General features: G+C 52.1%; 3 protein-coding genes across 4 annotated transcripts in view; 2 read left to right on the top strand and 1 right to left on the bottom strand.

Annotated features, from left to right (window-relative positions):
• The window catches only part of UBL5 (ubiquitin like 5), a 44752-nt gene extending 39898 nt beyond the window's left edge, over positions 1-4854 (top strand). The window contains exons 1-5 of one of the 2 annotated variants that reach the window (XM_055793172.1): positions 3865-3962; positions 4085-4146; positions 4249-4332; positions 4443-4480; positions 4634-4854. In XM_055793172.1, the coding sequence (XP_055649147.1) occupies positions 4091-4146; positions 4249-4332; positions 4443-4480; positions 4634-4677 (222 nt within the window). In that variant the 5' untranslated portion in view covers positions 3865-3962; positions 4085-4090 and the 3' untranslated portion in view covers positions 4678-4854. Of the gene's footprint in view, positions 1-3864; positions 3963-4084; positions 4147-4248; positions 4333-4442; positions 4481-4633 lie in introns of those variants that run through there. The other variant, XM_055793173.1, reaches the window with a different exon arrangement.
• FBXL12 (F-box and leucine rich repeat protein 12) lies at positions 1626-4078 on the bottom strand. The gene is made up of 3 exons (XM_055793165.1): positions 3740-4078; positions 3557-3629; positions 1626-3230 (listed from the first exon to the last, which is right to left on the bottom strand). Exons 1-3 carry the CDS (start codon positions 3838-3840, stop codon positions 2475-2477), a joined length of 930 nt encoding a protein of 309 aa, XP_055649140.1. The 5' UTR covers positions 3841-4078; the 3' UTR covers positions 1626-2474.
• Positions 4855-5095: 241 nt separating the features above from the next.
• On the top strand, positions 5096-17574 carry PIN1 (peptidylprolyl cis/trans isomerase, NIMA-interacting 1). Its single transcript, XM_055793136.1, has 4 exons — positions 5096-5250; positions 6785-6985; positions 13080-13190; positions 16121-17574. The coding sequence occupies exons 1-4, from the start codon at positions 5097-5099 to the stop codon at positions 16228-16230; spliced, it is 576 nt and encodes a 191-aa protein (XP_055649111.1). The 5' UTR covers position 5096; the 3' UTR covers positions 16231-17574.
• The last annotated feature ends 1479 nt before the right edge of the window (positions 17575-19053 follow it).

The following is a 19053-nucleotide window of genomic DNA, read 5'->3' as shown; positions in this document are numbered from 1 at the left end:
GTTTGGCCTCTCAAAATAGCCGCTTGGATCGTGTCCACTTCCAATAATTTGTTTGTCCCTGTTTGTTTTTTTCCTCCAGCTAAGCCAGGTGCCTTTTTTGTTTGCACTTTTCCCCATCCCTTTGGATTAAAAAAAAAAAACCACCAACAAAAAATAATTCTCAAGTTTCTGAAGGTGTTTCCTCCACATTTTTGTGGTGGAAAAATGATTTGGGGTTTGGAAACCAAAGCTGAAGGCGCAAGCGGCGCCCCAACAGATGTGCTAGCTCCCAAAAAATATAAACGGATCCGGGTCCAACGCAATGCCGGTGTGGATGTGCATCCACGTGGGATGGAGGTGCAGGAGCAGCTTCTCAATTAAGGGTCGCTCCCCACAGTGATCCATTGCCCAGAAAGCGTACGGCCTCGCTGGGTTTTCTTTTCACCTTGGTGGCCGTGGATTTTTGCTCCTCTCAGCCCCGACAGGGCACCAGGAGCCGTTTGGATTTAGCTGGCGCCCAATTTTCTTCCCTATTTTTAAAAGCTGGCGTCTCCACGCATGTACAGACGGCTGTAAGGTGGGGCTGGGGATGAATCGTTCAAGGTAAAAGGTCAGAAAAAGATGAAATAAACAGTAGGAAACCACCTGAATTTGGAAATTAGAAGCAATAAGGGTTTAAACCAGCCCTCCAAGCGCTTCAGGAGACGCGGGAGGAGGGTGAGCCGCTGCTCCACCAGGGCAGAAACACATCTGATGGTTCAAGAAGAACCTTCCAGCCCTTTCTTCCTGCAATTTGCCCATGGCCACGCGATGTTGACAGCTCCCCTCCTGCTTCCAAACCTGAAAAAGCTCGCTTCGTGCCATCTGAAGTTGTAATTGCCGTTGTGTGCTATTCCACACGGTTAGCAATTAGGCGCTCTGCGGATCTGACGGAAAAGTGGTACGTTGGGACCCTCAGATATTAAATTGGGTCGTTTGCGGCACCGGGCTCGCAAGCGTCCCACTGCAAACATCGAGAGAACATTTAGGTTCTTCCCGCAGCCTTGACTGATAAGACAGATTTTTACTGGTTTTAATTTTCCTTTCTGCTGCTTTACCTTCGCTCTCCAAGCCTAGAGTGCTGGGATAGATAGCGCTTGAAGTTTTAATAACGCTAATTACTCCCACGTAAATCTCTAGGCTTGGGAGAAACACGTGGCCGTACTTATTAAGCCAGCAGCCTTGGGATGTTTTCCAAAGCAGAGCTGGGGCGTTTTTTACATTGTTTATTTGCCCCAAAGCTACGCTGAGATTGTGTGTAGGAACAGAAAGGAGGCCAGGGCGCAAAGACCAGCCATTAACGAGACGCGCAGCGATGAGGATTTCATCACAGGGGGGGTCACTGCCATCCAGGTCTGTCTGAAAGCCAACGGCTTGTTGCATAAGCTGCAGCTGAAGGGAGGGCAGGGGGGGTGGGGGGTGAAAACCAGCTGTATCGAGGCAGAGCCCGGAAAAAGCTCAGCTGAGACATTAATCCATCCACTGCGCTTCCGAGAAGGATGCTGTTAGCGTCCAAAGACACCGCTCGGTGTCACCAGCCACCTCTTGATTTTTTTTTTTTTTAAAAAAGCATTAGCTCAGTTAAAACCTCACAGCACGAGAAAATGTGTATCAAAAGCATCTTTATTTAATAAATACAACGATATGAAAACATCTTTGGCTCAAGAACCTGAGAACAGCCACGTCACAGCCCGTGGTGTTGGTCACCTGGGGTTACAACATTGTGGGGAGGAAAAGGAGAACACAGACAATAAAAGGTGACGAGGAAAGGTGGCTGCTCCCAGTAAAATCCAGAGATAACACCAGCTCAAGAGACATGTGGCTCTCCAGGCCGGTTCAGGACACCCCACAACCAAAACCTTTCTGAGGAGCAGCCTGAAGAACTCAATTTGAACGACAGTAGAAGCGAGGTGACATCCTGGACTTGAAAACGCTCGCTGGCTGGGCAGATCACCTCCACTTTTCCAAGAAAAGAACAGCTCTGGAACGTGTCGCCCAATTATTTCTTCCCCGGCAGAGTGCGGCGCCTTGGTGCAGGGCGGTTAAGCAATCGCAGTCAGACATGAACTGGGAGTCTGGGGTTTGGGCTGCCAGATTTTGTTTTTTTCCAGCAGCATTCTGGAATTCCGTGCTCATTAAGCAGCTTCCCAACGTTTAGTGGTGGGGGAAGAGGAGAAGGCAAAGAGGTTAAACTTGTAACCTCAGCCGGTTTTTGGTCACTTCATCAGTGGGGTTCCCAAAAGCTAGGTGCTCCCCGGCCCCTGAGGCACAGAAAATGGGGGGGAATCCTACCCAAACCAACTTTCTGAGAAGCCATTTCATACGAAGGGCAGAAGGACAGAAATTTTGCCCCAAAAATACATATAGCAGCTTCCAGAGAAACAGGTTTTTACACCAAAGGGAGAACTTCACATGTAATAAGGAACAGCAAACGCTCTGCTGCTTCAGACTGTGCGTCAAGGAGCGTGTGAAACACTACAGTGGGGCAAAATTGCCCGAATTTTATCGATTTCTTCCTTTTCAAAGGTTAATTTGAGGTTCCTCAGCTGGGGCAGTGCTTGGCACAAAGCAGTAACGGCACTGGGAGAAATCTTATCGCAGAGGTGGAGGCACAGCGCCTGCAGGTGCTGCAGCGTGGCTAAACAAGCCAGCCCCACGTCCGTCAGGGAGTCAGTGTCGCTCATCTCCAAGAAGCGGAGACGTTTCGCGTGGCGGACGATGAAGGAGATGGCAGCATCGCCGAAGCTGCAGTGACGGAGCACCAGGCGCTCCAGCTCCTCCAGGTGCGGAGCCGCCTTCTGAATCCCTGTATCGGTGAGGCGGTAGGTGCCGCAAAGGCTGAGCGTCTTCAGGCGGTTCTGGGAGGAGACGTTGAGCAGGTGGTGATCGAAAAAACCCGGGGTGTTGTGGACAATGAGGTGCCGCAGCTGGGGCGCCGCAGAGGCGAGGAACCAGGCGGTGGGGATCTCGCAGCGGCTCAGCTCCAGCATGGTGAGGGAAAGGGGGATGCTCTCATAGGGGACGTGGCGGAGATCCGTCTCAGCCAGGGACAGCCGGTGGAGCCGGGGGCAGCGCTTGCTCAGGGCAGCCAGCAGCGCCGGGGAGAGCAGCCGCCGCTTGCTGACGGAGCAGAGGGTGCCCCGCATCCGCAGCGTCCGCAGGCTGTCACCGAGGTGGCGCCGCACAAGGTGCCACAGGCTGTGGGAGCACAGCTGGGGGGAGAGAGAAAAGGGCCTGGTCCCAGGGGGTGGGCAGGGGGGGACCACCTCTGCCTGCAGCGAGGTGATTCCCCCTGCTCCCAGCCCCCGCCCGCAGCGGGGCGCCCACCCCGCCCCCCGATCTCAGCCCCCTGCCCGCAGTAGGGTAACCCCCTCACCCCCCACCCGCAGCGGGGTGACTCCCCCCCCAAACCACACTCTCCCCCAAATCGCACCCCTTCCCCCCCGAACCACCCACCCCCCCCACTCTCCCCCAAATCACACCCCTTCCCCCCCGCCAATCGCACCCCTCCCCCCCCTTGCAGCCAGGCGGCCCGTACCCGGTGTGGGCTCAGATCCACGTATCTCCAGACCATCGGGTCCTGCACCAGCTGCTGCCATCGGCGACAGACTCTGCGGGGGGGGTCGGTCAGGGCCCGGCCCGGCCCGGGGGGGCGGGGGATGTCGGTCAGGGCCCGGCCCGGGGGGGCGGGGGGGGTCAGTGCGGGGCGGGGGGGCCCTACCTGGCCGCTCGTAGCCGGTCCCGCAGCGGCAGCAGCGCCAGGACCTGCAGCAGCACCAAGTCGGGCAGCACCGACACCTCCACACCCGCCGCCTCCGCCATCTTGGCCGCGTCTTCCCCACGAGGCGGCGGCCCTTAAACATGTCACTTCCGCTTCCGGCCTCGCTCCCGGTAACTTCCGGGTCTAGCGGCGTAGCGGCTGTGGCGGAGTGACGCAGGGCTCGGTAGGCCCCGGGGGGGGGCTCGGAGGGGCTGGGACCTCCTTCTTTAATCCCCTTCCTTACCGACACCCCCCCCCGGTGCCTTCCTGCGCCTCCCCGTTAACCCCCGGTGTCTCATCCCTCAGGCAGCCATGATTGAAGTCGTCTGCAACGATCGTCTGGGCAAGAAAGTGCGGGTGAAATGCAAGTATCCCCGGGAACGGGGGAGGGGGTGGTTCGGGGGTGGTGGGGGTGGGGGTGGGGGTGAGGGTTCTCCCGGTTCCCCCCGTTTCCTTAACGGCCCCGCCAGCACCGAGGATTCCATCCGCGACCTGAAGAAGCTGATCGCGGCGCAGACCGGCACCCGCTGGGATAAGATCGTGCTCAAGAAATGGTGAGTGGAGCCGGGGAGGGGGGGTTGAGGCAGCCGGGGCCATCGCCCCCCCATCCCCAGGGCGGTGGGGTTGGTACCGGCTGCCTGAGGGCTGTTTTCTGTCCCCGCAGGTACACCATCTTCAAGGATCACGTCACACTGGGCGACTGTATCCATCTGCGGGCGGGTGTTTTACGGTGTTACCGGATGGGGGGGTGCGGGGGGTGGGTGTCCTGCAGCTTTGCCCCACCCCCCCCCCCACCCCCCCCACCCAACACCACCCCATCGACCTTACGTCTTTCTCCTTAACTCCATCCGCTAGATGAGATCCATGATGGCATGAACCTGGAGCTCTACTACCAGTAGCAGCTGCCATCCCCTCCCGGCTCCCCGCGGTGCTCGCTCCCCCGTGGGACCCACCCCCTCCCCCACCAATCTGCGTTTCCCCCCTTCCCGCCCCTCAGCTGGAGCCATGTTGAGGCTCTAAACCTGCTGTAGCTGCCCTGGAGTGTTTAAGTGGTTTATAATAAACGTGTCTCTCGAGTCTCGTTGTTGTGTGGCGCGGCGGCGGCACCGGGAGCCGCGGGAGCGGCGCGTTGCTGTTTCTCTAATGCGTTCCTGCTCCTTTTGTCCCCCCCGCGGCCACCGTCCTCTCCCGCGTCACGTGCCCAGGCCCGCTTCCGGCCTCACTGCGGCTTCCCGCCCGCAGCCAATGACCGCCGGAACGGCGGGCGCTTCCACCAATGGCCGCGCGGGGAGGTTGGGCGCTGCCTTCCCTTGGGCCAATGGGGATAGGGAAGGGGCGGGCCGTCCCCGCCCCCTCCCCGCGCCAATGGGGCCGGGCCGGGCGCGGGCGGTGCGGGAGGCGCAGCCGAGGGAAGATGGCGGAGGAGGAGAAGCTGCCCGCGGGCTGGGAGAAGCGCATGAGCCGCAGCTCCGGTACGAGCAGCGGCCACCGGGAGGGGCTGGGGGGTGGCCGCCCCCGCGGTGCTGCGCCTTCTTGGGGGCCCGGGGTTGGGCCCAGGTCGGGGTGCGGCCTGGTGGGCCCGGCCTGGGCCTCGGAGGGGGGTGGGGAGCCGCGCTGGGGGTGGGGATGTCTGTGGGGGTTGGGCTGCGGGGCTGCTGTGCCTGAGGGCGTCGTGGGCCTCGGCCGGGGGGGCGGAGCGGCTGCTGGGGGCAGGGGGGCGCTCCTTGTGTGGTAGGGGGGGCTGGGCCTTCCAGCGGGGTCTGGCCTCCTCTTCCAGGCTCGAAAGGTTCCTGGGAGGCCGCGTTCTCTAGCTGGGCTGTTCCTGTCGCTCGCCTGAGGGGAGGCCGTGAGGCTGGTGGGGTAGAGGAGTCTGTGAGGGCCCTTCTTTGTCAGAACCAGCTCACCTGAAGCATCCTGGAGCCGTGGCCGTCCGGTGTTAGGTCCAGGCTCTTGGCTGGAATCGCAGCTGGGACACGGGCCCCTTTGCTTCCCCCCGCCCAGCTGGGCTGTTGCAGCCCCTCACTCTGCTTTGGCTTTTTACCTGAGCCTGCTCCGCTCCCAACATTCAGCGGAGAGCTTTGGGCTGAAGGATTCCCCCCCGTCCAGTTGGGCTGTTGCAGCCCCTCACCTTGCTTTGGCTTTTTACCTGAGCCTGCTCTGCTCCTAGCTTCAGCAGAGAGCTTTGGGCTGAAGGATTCCCTAGAAGGAAGCAGAAATCACCTCGGTCCGTGCTGTGAGTTATAGCAGGTAAATGCATGCGCGGCTCTGAGCGCTGCAAGGCCTTGGAACCGCAGAATTACCCAGCTCTAACGCTGAATGTGTTGAGAGGGGACTCCACAGGACTTCATTCTCCACTACCCGGAGAAAATACAGATCTCTTGTGCAGGAAGGTCTTCTTTTCTGGTAGAAAAAAAAGGGGGTTTTTGGAAGGAAGGGTCTGCGCCATACAAAGATGTGATCTTTGCTGCCAGTAGCCACGTTTGCTGTGGGATGCGCTTAACGGAGAGGCTCTGTGCTGCTTCCCCCTTGTAAACAGGACACAAGAGAAACAGGGTCTTGTCCCTCAGCCAGAAACCCAGCGCTGCCCACCCTCCTGGCAGCGGCAGGGTGCTGCCTGGGGGTGTTGGTGGTTTCTGGCTGTGTCAGTGGGTGTTTTGTCGCTAATCCAGGCGAGCCGCATGAGTTGGAAAGGCAGCTGGAGCCTGCTTCTGCGTGGGGCTGCTGCTTTGATTAAAGGCGCTTCCTGACGGAAACGCTCGCGTTGGGAATTACATGGAGTTGTAAAGGCTTCTCTCCCACCTTGGGTGTTTGAGCTGATGGCGTGGATGTGGCCAAGCACGCGCAGAAATCCAGTCTTCCATGCCTTCGGGGTCGAGGAGGGGACGCTGGGGGTCGAGGAGGGGACGCTGGGGGCCAGGAACATGACACTGGGGGTCGAGGAGGTGATGCTGGGGGTCTGCCAGGAGCTTTTTTTTTTAACCCCCAGCCCCCCCCCTCTGTCCACAGGCCGTGTTTATTACTTCAACCACATCACAAATGCCAGCCAGTGGGAACGGCCCAGCGGCAGCGGGAAGAACGGCCAGGGGGAGCCCAGCAAAGTGCGGTGTTCGCATCTCTTGGTGAAACACAACCAGTCCAGAAGACCCTCGTCGTGGAGACAGGAAAAGATCACACGGACCAAAGATGAGGCACTGGAGCTTATAAATGGCAAGTAAATGCAGGAGAAAGAGAGAGAATATGATACTGGCAGGAGAAAGAGAGAGAATATGATACTGTTGGAAGGGGAAAAGTCGTTTTCAGGCTAGAATTGAACCCCGAGACGAGTGGTTGTGTCGTGAACTTGCTATAGCAAAGGGTTTTTTTTCAAGCCAAATGGTTTGAACGTGGACTTTTGTGTGGCTCAGCCCACCCGGAGAAACAATTTTGCTGTATGATTCGATGGCATAAAGATAGGTCCCGGCCCAAATGTCTTCCCCTCTGTGTTTTTTTTTTTTTTTTAATGTTATTTCAGAGGTTTGTTTGTATTTTCTGTGTAAATGTGTATTTTTCTATTAAAAATAAACTTCTTGAAAGATAAACCAGATGTTCTTTAAACATTGCTGTTTATTTAATGCCACTTGACCCCTTGCCCTAATAGCAACTTAGAGTAAGTTCTAATTAACCTCTGCTTGAAATCGAGTTGCTTGTAGGAGGCAATCAACCCTGCACAGGGCTGTACGGGTGATCCGACGGGTTTTTCCCAAATTCCCAAAGCGTTCTGGTTTGTGGTCTGGTCTAGGAGTGAGTGCGCTGCATGCCTTCCGCAATCATAGGCGGTGTTAATTTCAGCAGCCTCGATTATTTTAGTTCATTTGTTTTTCCTTGCAACTCTGGCTGTAGAATTGAATTGATGTCGTGTTTCTTCAGCGTTGAGGTTTTGCTCTTAGCGTGGCAAGTTCGAAGCCCAGCTGTTACTCCCGGCTTTTCCCTTTTAGCATAAGGAATTTGAGGGCTTAAGGTGAGGTTTCAATTAGTGCCGGTGATTAACTGAAACCGAGACCGTGCTCCTTTAGTGGGCAGCTGTGGTTTTTTTCTGGCGGCAAGGACGCCGAGGCTAGCTGGCGCGCTGCGGGCGCGCAGGTTTGTACCGCAGTACTGCGTCTGGTGTATCTTTTACGGCTTCAGCCATGAGGGAGAGAAGGTAGCGAGGGTGTTTTGGCTATCATTAGTCCTAATCAACAATTAATTTAAAGATTTTCTTACTTGCCACCCCTGGGAGGGGAAATTTTGCTCAGTAAAGCAAAGCACCCAGGCGGTGACCAGCAGGTGGTATCTGCTCACCACCTTTTGGAAGGGGAGATGAGATGAACTGGCACAGATGGGAATATTTTATTCTTTTTATTTTTTTCCGGGGGGGGGGGGGAGGGAATTGTCTCCTTCAGGTGAGGGTGGCTGGAAAAGTGTGACCAGAGGAGGTGAAGTGGGATGCACGCCTAGCGTGGAGATGTGTGTGTGTGCCAAGGGAGTTGAGGCTGGTGTGAAGATAAAAAGATTGCAATATTTCAGCCGAGCTGCACGTTCTTTCTGTCTTCTCCTTCTTCCTATTTTTTTTTAATTATTCTTTTAAGAATAAAAAGTATTCTAGAGCCGTCTCTTGCAGTGACGTTCAACTGAAAGGCGAGCACAGAGCGTTCTAACGGCTCAGAGGTTAAATGATGCGTGATGCTGGCGTGGCGTTGGTGAATCTTTGTAAGAGGGGGTAATTTCTATTTTTAGAAGGGAAAGTTGTCTTTTTTTCTCTCTAAGAGAGGTGTTCCAGGAGCTTGTGACTGGGTAGGCTTTTTGATACGGAGATATTACCTAAATTGGTTATTTTTAGAAGCCTAAATAATGTTGTTTGGGCTCAACAGTCGTCATCGTTCTTACTTGGTTTGGGTGCTCCGTGGTAGGGTGAGGGAAAGAAACAATTTAAACTTTCCCTTTTTGGAAGGATGAGGTTAAGCTTGGCAGCTTCCGAGCCTTCTCGCTATCAAATAACCCTTGTTCCATAATCCGTCTGTGGGGTCCGAAGAGGAAGGAGTCGTGATTAAAATTTCCTTCGTGTAAACGCCCCGCTTGTGTTGTTGGTAAAGAGAATTAATTTTTGGAGCGGGAATGCCGCTCTCAGAGCAACCCAACCCTAACCCCTGTTCTCTCCGCGTTTGTCCCCAATGAACTTTATTCCTGGGAAGGTCACAGGGACCATCAGGTGACGATTAATTATTTTCTGGTGGCTTCTTGAAAATGATTGTTTCTAGAGCAGCTGAAACTTCCCGGGAGGATGGGCGGCTTGGCTCGGCCGCGGCTCCTGACAGTCAGGCGTCGGCGAACTTCCCTGAACAGATGTACCGTACCTGGGGAATGGAATTATAGCGTGGAATTGCCTAAGTAGGTCTCCTTTTTTTGGCATGTTTGGTTTGGAGAGGGGATAACGGCTGAGATCTCCCTCCGAATCTAGCTGGGGCGTTTATACACGAATAAAAACCCGAGAAAGAAATGAGATGAAGGAATTCTGTGTTCCCAGGGGAAAGGGGATGATCCTGAAGATAAATGTTTTCGGGAGGTGAACTTGACTCGATGTCAGATATTCCAGTTGGGTGGTTTGGAAGCCGTTCAGGGAGTCGCAGCGGAGGATGAAACGGGGGTTCGCCCTCCCGCTGGGAGCTGGAGCGCTCGGGGTGCTTTTCCAACCGGCGATAACATCCCAGGGAATGCGGGGTTGGGAGGAAATTCCAGAGCTGAGCCTGACCCTGGTATTCACGGCAGGAAAACCTCCTAGTCCCCTCTGCCCGCTTCATCGAGGGGCAGCTGGGGGTATCCTGCCCTGACGTGTAGAAAAGCCTGCTTCCCAGCTAAACCCTGCGTCTGATCGGTTTCTATCCGTTGTTTCTTGCATTGGTGGTGTTTAATTACTCTTAATTAATTCCCTCCCTGTGCTGACCTCCGAGTGCATTTAGAGAACCCTGCTCTTTACCAGCCTGGTTTTGCACGCTGAGCCAACCAGGCTTTTAGTTTCTGGGAATGTAGGTCATCCCTTCTGCCATTTCTGCTCTTAGCCCTCCTTTGCACTTCAGTTTCAATTAATTTTTCTCGAGCGTGGGTTCATCGTGCTGTGCAATATTCCAGCTGAGCTCTTGGCTGTGCCTTCTACTGGGGCGTTTACTCCTGCCTTTCTCTCTGCTGAAGATACCAGGAGCTTCTCGCTTTTTTAAAGTCACACTGCCTGTTTTGGAGTGCTTTGTCATTCCCTTTTGACGTCCTCCTCTTTCTGATCGAGCCTCTCTGCAGACAGCAGGTTTATTTGGGGTTTTTTTTGGTTGTGTTTTTTTGTGTGTGTGTGTGTGTGTGTTTGTAAATAGGTGCGTGAGTTCACTTGGTGTCGTTGGATCTCGCCGGGTCCTTGGGGTCACGTTTAATATTCTGATCCTCCTGCCAACGGTGCTTCCCCCCCCCCCCGCCCCCGGCTCCAGCTCGTTACTCACGTGTGCCGTTAGCTTCACTCCGTTTCTTGTTGCAAAATCGGTCAGGATTCATCCCAAAGCGCCATCCCTTGGATGCTGCTCTTCCCCAGCACTCCCCATTTCAGCACCATCCGTTGCCATTCCTTTTTTTTTTTTTTTTGCGCTGATACCCCATGATTTGGTTTCACTTAGCCCTGGAGATTTTTAGGGATACTTTATTAAAACCCAGACAGTGGTTTGTTGGGGTTTGTTTTTGGTTTTTTTTACACTAATCTGTGTAATTTATTCCAAACAGCCGAGATCATTTGGGGAAAAGTCTTGTCAACCCCGCTTGACGGAGCCAAAGGTTAGAAACAAGGTGTCTTCTTCTGGTAGAGGTGCTTTGAAACAACTTCCTTGGCTTTAAAAAAAGCCTTAGGCTTCTTCCAGGAAAACCTTCCCGTAGCTGACAGGCGGGTTTTGCTCTCAGGCTGCTCGCTGGCATAAAATTAGGAAGTTTTAATAACTAAATTCTACTTCAAGGCGTAGCTGGTTTTCTCTGCAAGCTTATGAAACCCTCTTGACCCCTCGGAAAGTGCCGACGTGACCGGTTTGGGATATAAACATCAACGCTCTGATCCTTAAATTTGGGTCCTTCATTACTTTGACATCAGGACGTATCGTAAAGCTGTAATTCCTGATGCTTCTGGGTGCGCTGTTTGACGGGTGCTTGCAGCTCTGCGCAGTTAGATACGTATTTATGGTGCTGCAAATAGGTATTTTTAGGATAAACTCCGTTTTGTCAGCAAGTAGAGTGTTGGTGCTCAAGCAGCTTAGTTTAAGAGGATGAACTGGTACCGGTTTCTTTCCTAAAACTGTCTTCCACCCAGATTAAGAATCCTTTTTTCTCTTTTTAATGCAGGATAAATAGCCATTGTCTTAAGTTTTGTAAAGTTTTGGACTTGCACGGTAGACTTTTTCCGCCTCCACGCGTGCATCTAAGCAGCAGGTAGGATCCGCGCGCGTTATAATCTCACTTGGTGCTGAGCGCTGGTGTTTTCTGTTGGAGCAGGTTATTAAGGTATTAAGATAATTCAAAAGCTGTAGAAAGTTACATTCAGGGCGCCTGCTTAAAAAAAAAAAAAAAAAATTAAAATCTAGGACAAGAGCTAATCAATCTCCTTTTCCCATTTTTTTTTTTTCTTTTGGTCTGTCCAGCTGGAAAAGCAAACCCAGCCGTCCTGAACACCTTGCTGGATTCCAAAGGTTGAGGCTAGTGGCAGAAAGAGAAGACTGAGTTGGGGAGGAAAAATGGGCTGGAGGGTTTAAAATCCCTTAGTTTTGTCTTGTTAGCGTGAAACTGCGACAAAGGAGTGAATTAAGAAACGGCTAGCCTGCTTTTTCACTTCTGCTGGACACGTCAACCTCCGCTCCGCTCGTTACAGAATGATTTTCTTACCTGCTCCCAGCCCTTGCAGATATTTCCTCCGCTGGATAAAATTCCCTAGCCTTTAAAACGAGCTGGAAAAATCCTTATTTCCTCATCTTTTTGCATCGTAAACCGCCCTCTCCTTTTTGTGGGAGCGTGCCTCCAAATAATAATGCCTAGCTCTGGAATTAACATGCCTGACCCTCACTTGCGGCTGGAAAAAACCATGCTCAGCCCAATTTTAGGTATTATATATATATATTTATTATTTTTAGAGACTTATCTAGCAAAGTGCAGGCTCTTTATACATGCAGGCTACAGGGCTTGCGCGGGACCGACCTGAAATAGGAAGCTTGGTGATCAAAAAAACCAAAAAAAAATAAACAGAACAGCTTTGAGAGGGGGAAACTGCATTTCTTTTCTCATTTTTTTTCCCATTCATCGGTCGCTTCTCGGTGTTTCTCTTTGAAGGTAGGAGGCTGCTTAGGTCTAAAATGGAAGCCAGGCCTTAGAGATTCTTTCAAAAGGTGACGGGAGGTTTTCTGGAAAGAGGGGCTTGAAAATTAAAAGGGTTTCTAGAGAGAATTAAGTTTGTCTGGCTTTACGCAGCCGTCCTCCTGCGGGAACGTTTCTTGCAACCGGTGCTAAATTGCATTTTGGTGGGGGGTGGCAGCGAGTCGGACCCGTGCTGGCTTGGGATTTCAATTAGTGATCCTGCTCCTCTTAATGAAGGAGCTGGAGTCTGGGGAGGCGCGTGGAGCTTTGCGGGATTTTCTGGTCTCGAGGGTCTGTGACGAGCTGCCGGGCGGCACCGAGGGATGTGTCGGGGGCGCTTGTGCTTTGCCCAGCCCCGAGAGCCCTCAGCATCTGTAATGAGTGGCTCTATAATAATTTTAACAAGCTGTTGATTGGAAAAGATGATCTCTCTCTTAATTTATCTTCTTACGAGCTTGGGATGGGGGGATCTGCTGGCTTCAGGACAGGGAGGCGGAGCTGCGAAGACTACAACTTTTTTTTTTTTTTTAAATACCTTTTAAAAAGCTGTCTTGACAAATAATTCACTCCTCGGGGATTCTTCTGGTGAGGTGAGCTCTTCTGCAATCAAAAACTCATCTTATTTTCGAGCCCGATAAAAAAAAAAACCAAAAAAACCCAGTTGATTCTGCCTACTACCCCCTCCCGAAGCACAGGAATTTATTATTTAATAGAAACTTAAATAGAAATGGACTACGGTGCAAAGCTGGAAGAAAAGCTGAGACAGGCACTTTTGGGGTGTTATGGACGTTTAATTCTGGCTCTGTTCTTGGGGGGTCTGAAAGCCTCGTTCCGTGTGCGTAGGTTTTGGGGAGCAGGGGGGGGAGGGGGGTTCCCCCCTTTTTGCCTTCCCCCACCTGAATTCTTCCCTTCTTTCCAGGCTACATCCAGAAGATAAAATCGGGAGAAGAGGATTTTGAATCTCTGGCTTCCCAGTTTAGCGACTGCAGCTCGGCCAAAGCGGGAGGCGATCTGGGTGCGTTTGGGAGAGGTAAGCCCAGCTCAGCCCGGCGGCGTGGACGCCGGATCGGGGTCACGGGGTCGATCCTGATCTTCCTGGCAGGGGGAAGGGGGGTTTAATAATGCTTCATCACGTAGGGCCGAAGGTAAAAACGGATTTAGATGCCAGGTTAGCCCGCTGTGCGGGAAATGTCGTTGGATGCCTGGAAGTTAAACCAATTAGGAATGCAATGATTAATATTATTCCAGGCTGAGAGGCGATGTTGTGCAAACGCCCTTCGTGAAATTGGCTTTTCCTGCTGGGAAAAAAAAAAAGGATTTTCCAGCTATGCTGACTGGAAATCCGGTGGCGCAGCATAATGAGCGCTGAATCAGGAGGAGGCGGCTAAGCCTGGCTAGCGGCACGGCGGAGAAATGATTCGGCTTTTATTGGCAAGTGATTAACGAGTTGTGGAAATAAGATCAAGTCGCAGCCCACTGAGATAATGGTGCCGGTGAGAGGTTTTGTTACACGGGATTCTCGATGGGTGCAGTGATGGAGCGACAACAAAAGGCCGGTGGATGCTGCGTCGTGAAAGAGATTTGCTGGCGTGGGAGGAAAAAAAAAATCTTTCGGATGGGGAAGTGTAGCACTGAACTTTGTCTTAGGGATGCTTTTTGCCGTAATTTCTGCTAGGAGGAAAATACAAACGTCCCAAGTGCGGCTACAATATTCAGGAAAACAACCCAAAAGCTTTTTCTGACGAGGGTGTCCGTGCGTATTTTGTTTGAAGAGGGTCTAGGAAGGTTCTTGCCGGGGAGGGGGAATGCTGGATTCGTTGATCCCATCCGTATCCCAAAGCGTCGCAGCAGTTGCTTCCTCAAACACATCCACTCAGGCGGGGGGTGGCGAGATTTTATGGATTTTATGGAATGAAGCGTTAATCCTAGGGTGCTGTGCCCGCTGGTTTGGGTTCAGCGGGTGCTCAGCTCATCGTGCTCTTCGGAGACGTAGGGGAAGAGATTGATTTGGGGGGTTTTTTTGGTTTGTTTTGTTTTTTTCCTGGCTGCACCAAAATGTAAGGAAATTTTGCAAGAGGCGGTTTCCACTAGATGGCATTGGAACCATGCGTGGTGGCCAAACCCCTGAGCTGTCAGTCCAACCCCCTCTCTACCTCTTTTGAAGCCAAATAAATAGAAAAAAAAAAAAACCCAACCCAAAAAAGTAATTCGTTAGAACTTGGAGGACGGGTTACTTGGGAGGCGAAGCCGTGAAACCATTTCAATCTGTCTTCTGCAAACCCTTCAGCATTAAGTCAGGTGGCTGGTTGAGGAAGACCACCGTGGTGTAGTGGGGGGGCTGGTACCTCGTCTGATGTAAAGGTTTCAGGTCCTAGTGGAAAATAACCCCCCCAAAAATTCGAGGGGAACGACGCTGGCTTTGTCACTGGAGCTCGTGAGCCGCCTCTTCTCGCAATTAATTGAAACGAGAGAAGCGAAACTCTGGAAAGCCGTATGCATCAGGTCACTCCGGTGATAAAACATATTTTATTTTTTTATTTTGGAAGGGGAAAATGCCAAGCTGAAGCTATTACTGATCCCAGAAGGGAGGAATTGAGCATCTTCTGCGGCATCTAACGGCCTCGGTAGAGGAAGAGGGAGGGAGGGAGGGAGGTGCTAAAGAAAAAGATAAATTCTGGAGATGCTGCCGGGCTAGATGCGATGCCTCTGGGATGTGCGGGCTTCGGGGGGGGGGCGGGAAGCTTTAATTTGCAAAGAGATTGGCATCTGGCTGTGCTGGGGGGGCACTGTCACCCCCCAGCCTTCGCTGGCAGGGAGGAAGGGTCCCCTCTGTGCTGGGGGGGGGGCACTGTCAGGTCCCCTCTGTGCTGGGGGGTGGGCACTGTGACCCCCCAGCCTTCACTGGCAGGGAGGAAGGGTCTCCTCTGTGCTGGGGGGGGGCACTGTCAGGTCCCCTCCATGCTGGGGGTGGGGGGGCACTGTCAGGTCCCCTCTGGGGTGGGGGGGAGGCACTGTCACCCCCCAGCCTTTGCTGGCAGGGAGGAAGGGTCCCCTCTGTGCTGGGGGGAGGGGGCACTGTCGGGTCCCCTCCGTCCTGGGGGGGGCACTTTGCGTCTCATCCTGCTGCTGAAGCTTTTGCTGAGAGCCCGCCCGGTGAGACCTGGACCTGCTGGCATCAGTAAAACCTCGTTTGTTTGTTGGTTGGTTTTTTTTTTGGGGGGGGGGGGGGGGGGCAGTTTCTCTGGTCTGACCTGTGTCACGGGGGAAATTAGTGCCCCCCCTTGGACCCCCCACCCCGTAGCCGGCTGCTGTCTTTCCTCTGGGCTTGAATTTTTTGGCTGAGCCCCTCACTCTGCTCGCTCCTTCCCCCCACCCTGCCGAGCCGCGGGGGAGGCCGCTGGTGAATCTCCCCCGGGGGGGGTGTGGGGGGGTCCCTCCTCCCAGCACCTCCAGCTTTCCCCAGCCTGGATTACTCAGATCTCCTGGAATTCTGTGGCTGGCAGACTGGAGCCCCTGGAAAAGCAATTTTTTATTTAGGTGATGCCATGATCCCTGTGTGCCTTGTCAATTATTTAGCGCCACTTGTAACGAACATCAGTTCCGTTCCCGGCTGCAAGACTGGCCTCCGCTTGTGCCAGTGAGTCTGCAAAACAGATTTTTTTTTCTCTTCCTTTTGGGTCCACGGCTCTCTGAGTATCTTTCCTCCCTGCAGTTGTGTCTGTAGGATCCGAAAAAAAAAAAACCAACACCCAACCCTGTTGAAAAAAGAAAAAAAAAATTCTGCGTACGCGAACGCGTCATTTTGCATCATCTTCGGGCAGCAGCTGAAAACAAACCTGCAGATTATTAATTGGTGACTTTGTGGTTTGCCTGGGAGCTTTTTTGGAGGTTTGCTTGTTTAGGAAGATGTTGCGTTTGTTGCCGGGCTTAATTAAACTTTGTGGTGTCTGCTCTCCGCAGGTCAGATGCAGAAACCTTTCGAAGATGCTTCGTTTGCGCTGAGGGCTGGTGAGATGAGCGGCCCCGTGTTCACAGAATCAGGGATCCACATCATCCTACGCACGGAGTGAAGTGCCTTGGTGACCCGTCGAAAGGAAAAGGGCGAGGGGAAGAAAGGAGAGAAAAAAATAAATAAAACGACAACGGAAAAAAAAAACAAACAAACCAACAACGGGAAAAAAAAAAAAAGCCAACCACAAAAACAAAACCTACTCCGACCCTGCACTCTCCCAAATGAACTTCATCTCCAATTTAAGAGAAAAAAAAAAGCAAAAAAAAAAAAAAAAAGCTTATTTCATATCTCAGTGTCTTCTGTGGCACCTGCCCCTGTGTTTTGCCCCCCCGCCGAGGTGCATGGTCAGCCCAGGGTGAGACCCCCACCCAAAATAAAGCCAGTAGCGTCTTTCATCAGCAGAGGGAATGTTTAAACCCAACGTTTTTGGGGGGGGGGATGCCACAGCCGCTTGAGTCCTGTTGCCGTGTCTCCTTAAGCAGAGGGATGGTGGATGCTAAAGGTCACACACTTCAGTGCTTCCCCCCTCCCCCACCCCCCCCCCACCCCCCCCCAATTATTTATTGCCGCGACGTGCGAACGGCAGGTGCTGGGACGGAACGAACACCCCAACCCCTCTGCATGTTTCTTTCCACTTTTTTTTTTTTTTTTTTTTTAAATTTTTATTTTTTGGAACCAGCCCCAACGCCATTTCGCTCCGCTCTGGGTGGGTTGACCAACCCATTAATTAAAAACCAATTAAACCCGGCGGGTAGCAAACGAGGAGCCAGCTCGTCCGTCCGTAGCTTCCCTTCAACTTCCCTTCTCCCATCCCTCCATCCCTTCCCCACGGTGGCACCGGCAGCTCCCTCTGCTCCTGCCATCGCTTTCAACTCTTGGAAAAACTTGAAGATGCCTTTTTTTTTTTTTTTGGGGGGGGGGGGGGAGGGTCTGATGACAAAGAAGAGTTCCTGGCCAGTGGTTGCCACCACAGGCAGATCCGTAGCCGGCCCCAACTCCGTCGCGGTACATAGGATGCTCTGTGCTTCCACAGCCTGGAGTCGCTCCGTAATTTTATTTTTTTTTTATTATTTAGGATGCCATTCTGTAGGACGGACATTATCTTGGATTTTTTTTTTTCTTTTTAGCTAGAAAGCTGTTGGGTTTTGGGGGGGGGGGGGGGTTGGGGTTTTGGTTTTTTGTTTTCTTTTTTCCTCCGGCTCCTCTTGAATCCCACTTGTGGTTTAAACACTGTAAGGCGTTGTTTTCCAGTTACGCTGCGTTGCTTCTGTTTAGCAAAATAAAAAGGGGGGGGGAATTAAAAAAAATTTAAAAATAAAAAATATCCCAGCTTCGGTCCAATGCAAACCAGCTGTATAGTTCCAGCTCTCTTACGCAGAAAATAAAACCCTCTCCAATTAAACATTTCAAGAGCTCTGGTATTGATTATTTCTCCTCCTTTGCCTGTAGAGATCTTGTGGCTTCTATGAGAACAAAAAAAAAACCAAACCTCTGCAATATGTGCTGAGCTGGCTCTTGTTTCTGTGGGGTTTTTTGTTGGTTTTTTTTTTTTTCTTTTTAAGTCTTAAAATGGAAATGTGGCCGAAGACCAATTTGGAAAAGTTTTTCTGACGCTAGAAGCTGATATCTTTTATCCCCCTTTTTTGTCACTGCGTTCTGCTTTGCATCAAATCAACGCTGGATTTCCTAAGAACTGCTTAAATCCTGGTGGACTGGTTTTTTTTTTTTGTTGTTTTTGTTTTTAATTTTTAAATTTTGAAAGGTTCATCTCGAAAGGTTGATTTTTAAAGGTTCATTTTGAAAGGTTCATTTTAAAACCCAGTGCTTCTAGCGCGGTTTAGGAACTGTTTCCTGCCTCTCCCGCGTTCTGTGAATTTAAGTGTTCCTTTTCTGGTGTGAAATTGGCCATTATAGGGAGCGTGGCGGTGGGTTTCCTTTGTTTGTTGTGCGGTTTGGTTGGTTTTTTTTGCTAAAATCTGCCATTTTAGAGCTGGAAAAAGGCACCATCTCCTGCCTCCTCCCTCCAATTACTGGACCATCAAACCCAAACCTCCGAATATCCCTCGCCGTTCTGCTTTTTGTCGGGGAGATGGAAAGCTCCTGCGCAGCAGATCAAAGTTGGTTTCCGTAGCTACACATCGATTTAAAAAAAATAATAATAATTAAAAAAAAAACCAACCATCCAGCTCAGGGTGACAAAGCGGGTGAGAACCTGAAAAAGAGAAAAACTCTCGAATAAGTGGGTGGTGTGATGAAAGCGGGAGCGGAGGTAAATAAAGCGCTTGGTGATGGTTGGGGGTGTTTAGGGTCTTTATTATGGCTGATTATTATTATTATTGTATTTATTATGGCTGATTATTATTATTATTATGATATTTATTATGGCTGATTATTATTATTATGGTATTTATTATGGCTAATTTATTATTATTATTATTACTAAGGTGTAACAAGGGTGTATTATTACTAAGAGCTGGGGGGGCTCTGTGCCGTCCGGTGGGCTCCAAGCAGCCACCCAGGGAAGAATAAATACCCTGAGGCTACTCCGGCGTTACTCGAGGTGGGACCTACGTAGTAAATAGACTTGGTGGCTCTTCGGTTCCAGCGTTGGGGTGAAGCCAGCCCGGCGTCACGCCCAGGGGAACTATCCTGCAGTGCTGAGCGGCGGCTGGGGCTTCGAGACCTCAGAGAAGGAGCGAGCAGGTGCGTGGGGAGGGTGGGAGCTGCTCTGGAATTTGGGGATGGGTTATCCCAAAATTTGGGTTCGGCCACGCTGGGAAAAGAGGCGCAGCATCCTGGTTCCCGTAGGGGATCCTGTGCTCGGAGCTGCTCTCCTGCCTTTTCCCGAGGGAGCAGCCGCTGGTTGCTGCGCTCGCTGGTC

Source organism: Falco peregrinus (assembly GCF_023634155.1).
Source record: "Falco peregrinus isolate bFalPer1 chromosome 12 unlocalized genomic scaffold, bFalPer1.pri SUPER_12_unloc_1, whole genome shotgun sequence".
NCBI lineage: Eukaryota > Metazoa > Chordata > Aves > Falconiformes > Falconidae > Falco > Falco peregrinus.
This window is presented reverse-complemented; position numbering and strand designations above follow the sequence as displayed.